This window comes from Sinocyclocheilus rhinocerous, unplaced genomic scaffold (genome assembly GCF_001515625.1).
Source record: "Sinocyclocheilus rhinocerous isolate Xijiao unplaced genomic scaffold, SAMN03320098_v1.1 scaffold1588, whole genome shotgun sequence".
Taxonomy (NCBI): domain Eukaryota; kingdom Metazoa; phylum Chordata; class Actinopteri; order Cypriniformes; family Cyprinidae; genus Sinocyclocheilus; species Sinocyclocheilus rhinocerous.
In genome coordinates this window covers 882533-891224 of record NW_015648510.1, presented here as the reverse complement: position 1 = coordinate 891224, position 8692 = coordinate 882533, and the positions used below count along the sequence as shown (strand labels likewise).

Here is an 8692-nt window from a genome sequence, read left to right as displayed (position 1 = left end):
ATATATATATATATATATATATATATATATATATATATATGTCTTAACTGTAGATACTAGGTAGTCTGGTCAAATAATGAGTGAAGAAAAGATTAAATAATCACATTGGAAATGCAAGGTGCATTCTGTCATACAGTTTTACACATATTGTGCTCTGCCAAAATGCACAATATACAACAATAAAGCCATCTAAGGTATTCATTTCATACAGAAAATATGAATAATGTGCACAGTAAAAAGTAAGCCATTCCAAACATAGTCTTAAAGAGTCTTTGGGTGGATGACAAATACAACCTTATTTACCATGCCTAGAAATACAATACATGAACTGTATAGTATAAATAAAAGGTAACGTAATTTCGTAAAAAAGGACAAAATTGGTTTTAAAGAAAACATACCAAAACATATAGTCCCTCAACGAATATGAGCTCATTAAAAACTTCAACTATGTTCATGAAAGAGAAAATAGTAGTTATCGACGCTGTATAACACGTCACACTGCTGTCAATGCTTGTCATGTCAGCTAACCCTTACAAGCTGGAAAAGTATATCTATATCGTAATAACTTGATTAAAACTCTCACAACTAAGGAATTTAGAATCCCCAGTTATGCAATCAGCATTTTAAAGCAGCAGGTTAGCCCTGAGGATAAAGTCTGGGTTGAGGGAAACTAGTTGTTTAGTAAGCTAGCTCTTAACTTTACTGGAGTAAAATGGCTGGACCTCTGTGAAAACAAAACAACTTTCTGCCACTAAACGTCGGTGTGACGTTTACTAAACAACGTCGGGCCACACTACTCTTCTGGACTGAAACCAACGGCATACAAACTTATTTTATAACCAGATAGATATTTTCTCGTTACTTCCTCGTTGTCCTTTACTGTCCGATACGAAATACAATACTTTCGTTTATTCTGAAGGTTAGGGAGTAATCTGTCATTAGTTAAAGACCTCGATCAAACCAAGACGTATAGCCGCGGAATGATATATGCGCGCTCTCAGACTTTATAATCTGTCATTAGAATGTTTCAATGTTACTCTTCACACTCACACAGGCTGCAACTATCGCCACTTTCCGATGAAAACCCAAACAACACTTGCGTTCCACTTCAAACATCAAAATTTCGCACCTTTCGCCAAAACATAAACTACAAACACCAACATATAAACAAATAAATACGGCGGAAAGCGTGAGGAATGATGAAGCGTAGCTAATGCTTACGGAATTGATGCAATTCTCTTTTTTCCTTTCCAGATTCCAGCCAACTTAATTCAGAATGTAATCCAAGAAGAAACTTTTCCCAAAGCTCTCATGTGGATTAGGCGTTTGGTACGATATTTCAGGTCGAAACATTCCTCATTTGGGTGAAAGAAGCATAGTTTTCCTCGATTATATGAATTTTAAAGTTGTAGCGTTTACTCCATCATGGTGGCCATGTTTAAGCGAGACCGAAACACTGCCTGTCACTGCAACGGACAAATAGACCCACTTTAACGTTTAAGACAGTGTTAGTATTAAATTGCGCACAACTCGTACAGAACATTTACAAACCGAATATATGACGTGTGATGTGCTAACGATAATAGTTATTTCGCTTTAAAACGGCATGGAGATATTTTTTAAAAGTCTCACCGACCCTGCGGAGCGATACATAGGGACATACTCAAGGTAAAAATTCTTCTCAGTCGTCAGCGGTGGACGGTAAAACGCGGAAGTAGACTCTGGAAATTGAGCTGGATTGAGTTCATGTCGCCTATCGGCGTACAAAGTCAGTATAACTTAACTCAGACTCTTTCATCATCTTTCAGCACATATTTTCAGTTATTACATTATATTTCTTAATTGCCCGAGAATTTAGCATTTTAAAACACCCCAGCAAATGACCAAATATTAATATCTGTTTGTTTTAGTACAAAGTAGGCCTAAACTTTTTATTTCTCTTTGTTATAGTTTGCATATAGGATACATTTATTTACACGTGTAAAGTTACCAGTGCATTTCTTTCTTTCTTTTAATTTCTATTATATATCCTATCACCCCACCACTATTACACTACACTATTCTAAATACATACTTAAAATAAATAAAAGCATACGACAACAATAAAGAAGAGGTCACACAAAAAATATCCACATACGTTGAAGAATATTATTATGGCAAAATGAAAAAAAAAGAGAGACACAAAACATTTACATGATTTTGATGACATAGACCAAGCAGTGATTATCACAAGCTCACAAATTTCCTATTCCAATCTCCTGTTTCATTTTTTTTCTTTAAACAGATGAAGTCTTTTGTTTCTTTACCAGCAATGTAGACAAATTCAACAAAGCAGCAAATAAATGCACACTATTCCATCTCAGTTATTTACAACTTTTATTGTAACCACAGAAAATAAACCAAAGATAAAAGAATAAAACACATAAAAGCAGTGTTTTCATTAGTACATTGGTAATTCTGTGTTCTATTTTCCTAATAAAAAGGGGCTCATTAAAGGTCAAGGATTCTAGGGAAGATGTCCAAAGCAGTCCAGGTGCAAGAGGAAATGAGCTTCTTGGCCTGAAAGAAGCACCAGTGTTTGAAAGACAGTGTCTCACTGATGCTTTCATCGCTCTGCTTCGACACGTTTCCTCTTTCCCTCACTGAATGATCCACGCTGTGTGTGTGAGAGCTTGTGCATGGGACTGGTTACAAACGGGTGTCCTCAGTGTTTAACAACAAAATTTATTGTTTTCAATAACAAACACTTCAGGGATTTTTAAGGGCTAATTTTTCAATACATATTCTCTAGCCTATAGATTACCCCTTTCTACCTCTAACATAAAATAAAAATAAATAAATAACAGCAATTAGGACCTTTGCACACACACACACACGCACGCATGCACACACACACACACTCACACACACACACACACACTCACACACACACACACACACACACACACACTCACACACACACACACACACACACACACACACACACGCACACACATCTGTTTGGCATGACAATAAAATTCTCTAATTATGTCCATTTTAGCCACTTTAAGGTTGAATAAAGTTCCCCTTAGTTTTTCCTGTGTAAAAACAACCCATTTGTGGCCAAATTATTCTTTTTTTGTTAGCTGATGAAGTGCTAAAGCTAAATGCAAATTGCGTAGTATTCACCCAGTTCACAGAGAATTCTTTTTAAAGCACTCCACTGATTAATGAGAGGATGTACAGGGCTTCAGTCTGATGAGACACTTGTCTCATAATTGGTGGGAACGTATTATGTGGGTGGTCTTGGGAAGGAGAAAAAAAATGTAATCATAGAATTGCATAGCCTTGGTGTCATGCTTCATGCACACGGCCCGTAAAAAGTCACGTTTTATTATTATTATTATTATTCATCTAAAACATGCTGTGACTGATATTCCAAAAGGTCTCATACAGGGAAAAGTGGGGTAAAACGCCCCCTACTGAAAGAAAGATTTTTTTTTCTTGTATACTTTGTAGAACATCGGTTATATATGATATGAGAATAGTAAGGCCTGTAGATAGGGAGTACATGTTATTTAAGAAAAATATAATTATATTTTCATATTTTTTCAAACCTAGTCTGTGGGGTAACCTAACCCCAGGGGGCATGGCTTAATTACTGTAGTTACTCTGTTCTGAACATCAAATCCTTTGTTTTACTATCAAATGTATATGAACTAGTTGGTTGAATAAAAATATTTGGATTTTATATTTAAAAATTAGGCTACCTCAAGTTAGCATCAGGTTGTTAGTTAGCTAGCTAGTTAGCATCAGCAAACAATATTTTTCAAATAGGCTGTTATAATTTTGTAATTCATAATTATTGACTATATTCTTTTTATGTTTAAGCTAAAACTGCCTGTACTCTGATTCTGCTGTAAATGTATAAAGCAAACTGCTCTGTAAGACAGGGGGCATTTTACCCCACCCATGGGGGCGTTTACCCCCTTGGTACAAATTTAATTGTAAATTTGTACCAACAAATTTAATTTAATTGTAATGCCCCCTTGGTACAAATTTGATTTAGTCATACTTATTGGATTTTTTTTGTTTGTTTGTTTGCTAAATATAACTGTAAACTTAGACAAAATTAACAGTTGGATTTTTAGGCATTTATTTAGGTGTGTCCAACTCAAACAATGTGATAATCAGATATTTTTAAGGTAATAAACTTGATTGTGAGCTTTACTAAGCCACTGAATCTTTCCCCTTTTTTTTTTTTTTTAAAGTGCACGCTTTCCACCTGCGAGATGATGATGATGATGATGATGATGAGCCGGGCACTTCTGACACCCCTGGATCAGATGCATAGTTCCTCATTATGGCATGAGTAGTGGCAAAAATCACAATGCCATAGTTTCTGCGGAGTCTGTCCAGCAACTCGGCACACTTTCTCAGGTTAGCCTCCTGACAAACAGTGCTCTCGCCGCCATTGAATCTGTCCACCCAGTAGAAGGAAGAAATGCTGTCGATGATCAGAAGGCCGAGGGAGGGCTGGCTGGAAAAGGTGTTTTCGAGGTACTGTAAGGTTAGGAGGAGCTGTACTGAGCTGTTGCAGTGCACTACAGACAGCCTGCACAGACATGAACGTACCCTCTCCTCGGATTCGTTTTCAGAGCCATCACCCTCCTTAGAGCCTTCAGCCAAACGCCCCTCCAGAACGCTCACTAAGCGCAGCATGTCAAAGTGGTAGTCCGTGTCAACGAAGACCACCGCCACCTCCAGACCTCCACTCTGGACTGGCATGATGCAGCGGGTGATGACGTGGTACAAGGTTTCTGTCTTTCCTGTGCCCTCCAAGCCATGAAACTCCACGACGTCACCTGGATGGATGCAGAACTGAATTAAGACTCATGCCGAGTTCACACTGCATGATTTTCAAACTCGTCGGATCGCCGTTGTTTTTCGATTTTCTGCGTTTTCACATCCGTAGCAAGCATTTTGATAGGAAAGGATGACGAATCCGAGAAAAAAAAAGAAAAAAAAACTCATACGAAAATTTCAGACTCAGTGTGCAGTGACCTTTAGACTTTAATAGAGTGCTACATGGATGACATATTTTTGTTGGGAAAAACCTGGAAATGAATTAGCATTTTAACACTTCCAGTTCTATCCCCTTAAGTCTATGGGTTTTTTGGTTAAATGCCTGTAATATGGACTGTAGTTACACAAGCTTAAGATATTTTCATGTTTTATTCTATAAAATAAAATACATCAGCAATACACCCTTTTGATTGACTTTTTTTGTCTTAAAGTGATTGCTAACATGTGGCTAAAATGGAAATATAAAGAGGTTGTCTGGGCATTAAACATCATCATTCATTCAGAATTAATACATGTTGTGTTCACTTGTGAAGATGATGAACAAAATGTGTAAGGATCATAACTTTTTTGTTCATCTAAGAGCTCATTTTCTGCAATAATACAAAAGCCAATAGATCAATCCTATTGGGTTTTTGTTGAGGGAACCAGGGTGATGCGAACTGCCGGGTTGGCCTACAAATATATGTCATCACTGAAGCGCTCTATTCAAGTGCTAATTTGAGTTAACATAGCAAATGGGACCTGGGGGTAAGCAGATAAACATCAAATTTTCATTTTTGGGTGAACTATCCCTTCAAGTGTGTTATTTTTTACACCAGTAGTGGCACCAAATGGTACTGCAAAAATGTTTGCTTTCAAAAAGGTGTTTTTTTTAGATACCGAGTGTATCTCAATCAACAGAGTCACAGTGTTCTTACTTCTTGTCTTATATACGGCTTATTTATAGTTTCCTTGGAGTCTGCATAATACGATGGGAAATAAGAAAATATAGATTTTTTTCAGTATGTATTAACCATAACATTTACATTCATATAGTAGTAACTTTTTTTTTCTCCCCCAAAGCGACTTACAAATGAGATATTATCATACACATATGGGGACTTCATAAAAATTACATCAAGTCAAGTATCAACTGCCACCTGTGAAAATCTGTAGGCTATTTATACCTCAAATTTGCTATCATTTTATAGACCACGGTATTATATTTTCACATTGAGTCTCCAAATTAACGTGAAAACAACTTAAAGCACTACTAAAAAAATTAAATCTGTGTTTAATACACGCAGGGTCAGCTTGTATTTACTTCACCTTGACCTGGACCACCGTCGACGGGAAATATATTGGGTTCAATGTCCCTCAATGACTGTCGCCCTTCAAGTCTGCTTACCAACTACAAAAGCAAAAACACTGATGTTTACTGCAAGCAAGGTACAGCAAGTGGCATGCCAGTACTTTCAATTGTACGATTCCATTTAAACATAATGCAGAAATGCCTGAACCTCAGTTTGAGCTTCCGTCGACTGAGATTTAGTTAAACACTTTAATGATCATCTGAATGAACCCATTTTAATGTAAATCGACAGGAACAGTCCATTCCATTTAGCGGGTCATAATGCAAGCATACGTTTAAATGTATCAAGTAATTGTATGTTTACTTAAAGCTTTAATGGGAAAGCTTTAACTGATTTGTCAGATATACCTGTGCACCATTCTCAGCCATTCTAACTCGTGCTGTCATTTCGTTGATTTTCGCGCAATAATTTCGGAATTCCATTTCCTGGTAAATAAGCGTTCGACGACACTTCAAAACAAAAGTCCTACGGCGTCTAACAGTAACAAGCTATTGAAACCACAACAACACATGTATTTACATTTTATTTTAGATAAAACATTTTATTTTATATTTACTGTATTTTATAGAATATGATATCATTTATTTAAAGACGGAGATGTGTAGGATTTGCAACTGGTCTTTCACTTTTCACATTTCTTCTGGAAGTTAATGTTAAATGCCAATTATATTTGCCACTTATTTACATAAAAGAGATTAATAGTTGTAAAAAAACGCAATTACTTTACTAATTACACCAGGCTCTTTCTAAGACTATAACATTTGATTTCATATTACATATTACTTCATAGTATTCTATTCTGTTCTTAGTAATTAGTGTTTAAACAGATCATACGTGTTTTGTTTTGATGAAGACACAAAATCGTCTGCAACAGCAGACACATATAGTTATAATATAATATACTGTTTGTACAATATTTATAATATCATATTAATATTATAAATATGACAATTATTTAATTAACTGAAATGGAATTTAAGTAGGGTGAAGTCAGCTAAAATGGGCCACGTTTTGGTAAATGACTTATAATAGCATCAAATAAGCTATGCATGAGATCTAATGATATTTTTATAAATTAGCATGGGTCTCTTAAATATGTATATATTTTTTAAATGTCAAAAAGTATAATTGTTTTAAAATTATTCTTGAGCCACGGCACAACATTCAGGTAAAATGGGCCAATATAAAAAGAGAACAACACAGGTAATTTCAGCTGAAATCATTTTATTTTTAACAGTAAATTGACACTATTGTCTTTAGTGTGCCATAGCAACAGCACCATATGCATTTCATTAAATAGAAAGTCGACTGAATATTTCATTAAACAATGCAATTAAAAATGAACTGATCATGTTGTATAGATGTGTGTTTCTGTGCATTTGTGTCTTTTGTGTGCATGTACACTACCACTCAAAAGTTTTTGAACAGTAAGATTTTTAATGTTTTTGTTTTTTTTAAAGAAGTCCCTTCTGCTCACCAAGCCTGCATTTATTTGATTCAAAGTGCAGCAAAAACAGTACAATTTTGAAATATTTTTACTATTTAATATCGACTCCAAGCTTTTGAATGGTATAGTAGTGTATAATGTTACAAAAGCTTTTTATTTCAGATAAATGCTGATCTTTGGACCTTTCTATTAATCAAAGAATCCTGAAAAAATGTACTCAACTGAATAAAAAAAGTTTCTTGAACAGCAAATCAGAATATTAGAATGATTTCTGAAGAATCATGTGACTGGAGTAATGATGCTGAAAATTTAGCTTTGATCACCGTAATAAATTACATTTTAAAATATATTCAAATAGAAAACAGTTATTTTAAATAGCAAAAATATTTCAACATTTAAAAAAAAAATAATAATAATCTCACTGTTCAAAAACTTTTGACTGGTAGTTTATGTGTGTATGTAGATTTTGTATGCACACATATCTAGGCCTATAAACCTATTTTCACCCTCAATTTCTGTGTGTGTATGCAGCCCATTTTAGCTGAAAAGTGTGGCCCATTTGAGCTTAACCACCCATTTCTACCTAAAATTACGTTTTTCACAAAATCCGAAGTTTCTTTTTTATATTAAACTTTTTTACTTGAAAGAGCATGTCAAAACATTGTTCATAAACCTTTGCTTTGTTGGTAAGCATATGTATAATTGCTTTAGTACCCTTACTGATGATGAAAGAAATTTACTATGTCAGGCTCACTTACCTTACAATTGTCAAATGTCAACAAGTGTTGAAGCAACAATGCAAGACCAGTTATTGTGACTGACTATAAAAATTTTAAGAGATATGACGCTACAACTTTATTTGGCCCATTTTACCTGATAGCCCATTTTAGCGGACTTCACCCACAAATGTATTGATATGGTCTTTTTATAAAAACTTTAATTTCTGACACTGGTCTAAAGAACACACAGTGGGCAATAATTTAAAACGTTTTGAAAGGGAGACAAAATTATTTACAAAAAAAAAACGTAATTGTTCATAATATCATGC

General features: G+C 34.9%; 2 protein-coding genes across 7 annotated transcripts in view; both read right to left on the bottom strand.

The window, feature by feature from the left end:
• LOC107709778 (histone-lysine N-methyltransferase 2C-like) overlaps positions 1-1777 on the bottom strand; it is a 157194-nt gene extending 155417 nt beyond the window's left edge. For 4 of the 6 annotated variants that reach the window (XM_016514393.1, XM_016514395.1, XM_016514397.1 and 1 more), the window contains exon 1: positions 1222-1777. The gene's annotated coding sequence lies outside the window, so the exon portion shown is untranslated. The remainder of the gene's footprint in view (positions 1-1221) is intronic. The other 2 variants (XM_016514398.1, XM_016514394.1) reach the window with 1 other exon arrangement.
• Positions 1778-2490: 713 nt separating this feature from the next.
• Positions 2491-6620, bottom strand: LOC107709767 (DNA repair protein XRCC2-like). The gene is made up of 4 exons (XM_016514372.1): positions 6545-6620; positions 6154-6235; positions 4258-4844; positions 2491-2559 (listed from the first exon to the last, which is right to left on the bottom strand). Exons 1-4 carry the CDS (start codon positions 6617-6619, stop codon positions 2491-2493), a joined length of 813 nt encoding a protein of 270 aa, XP_016369858.1. The 5' UTR covers position 6620.
• Between the last annotated feature and the right edge of the window lie 2072 nt (positions 6621-8692).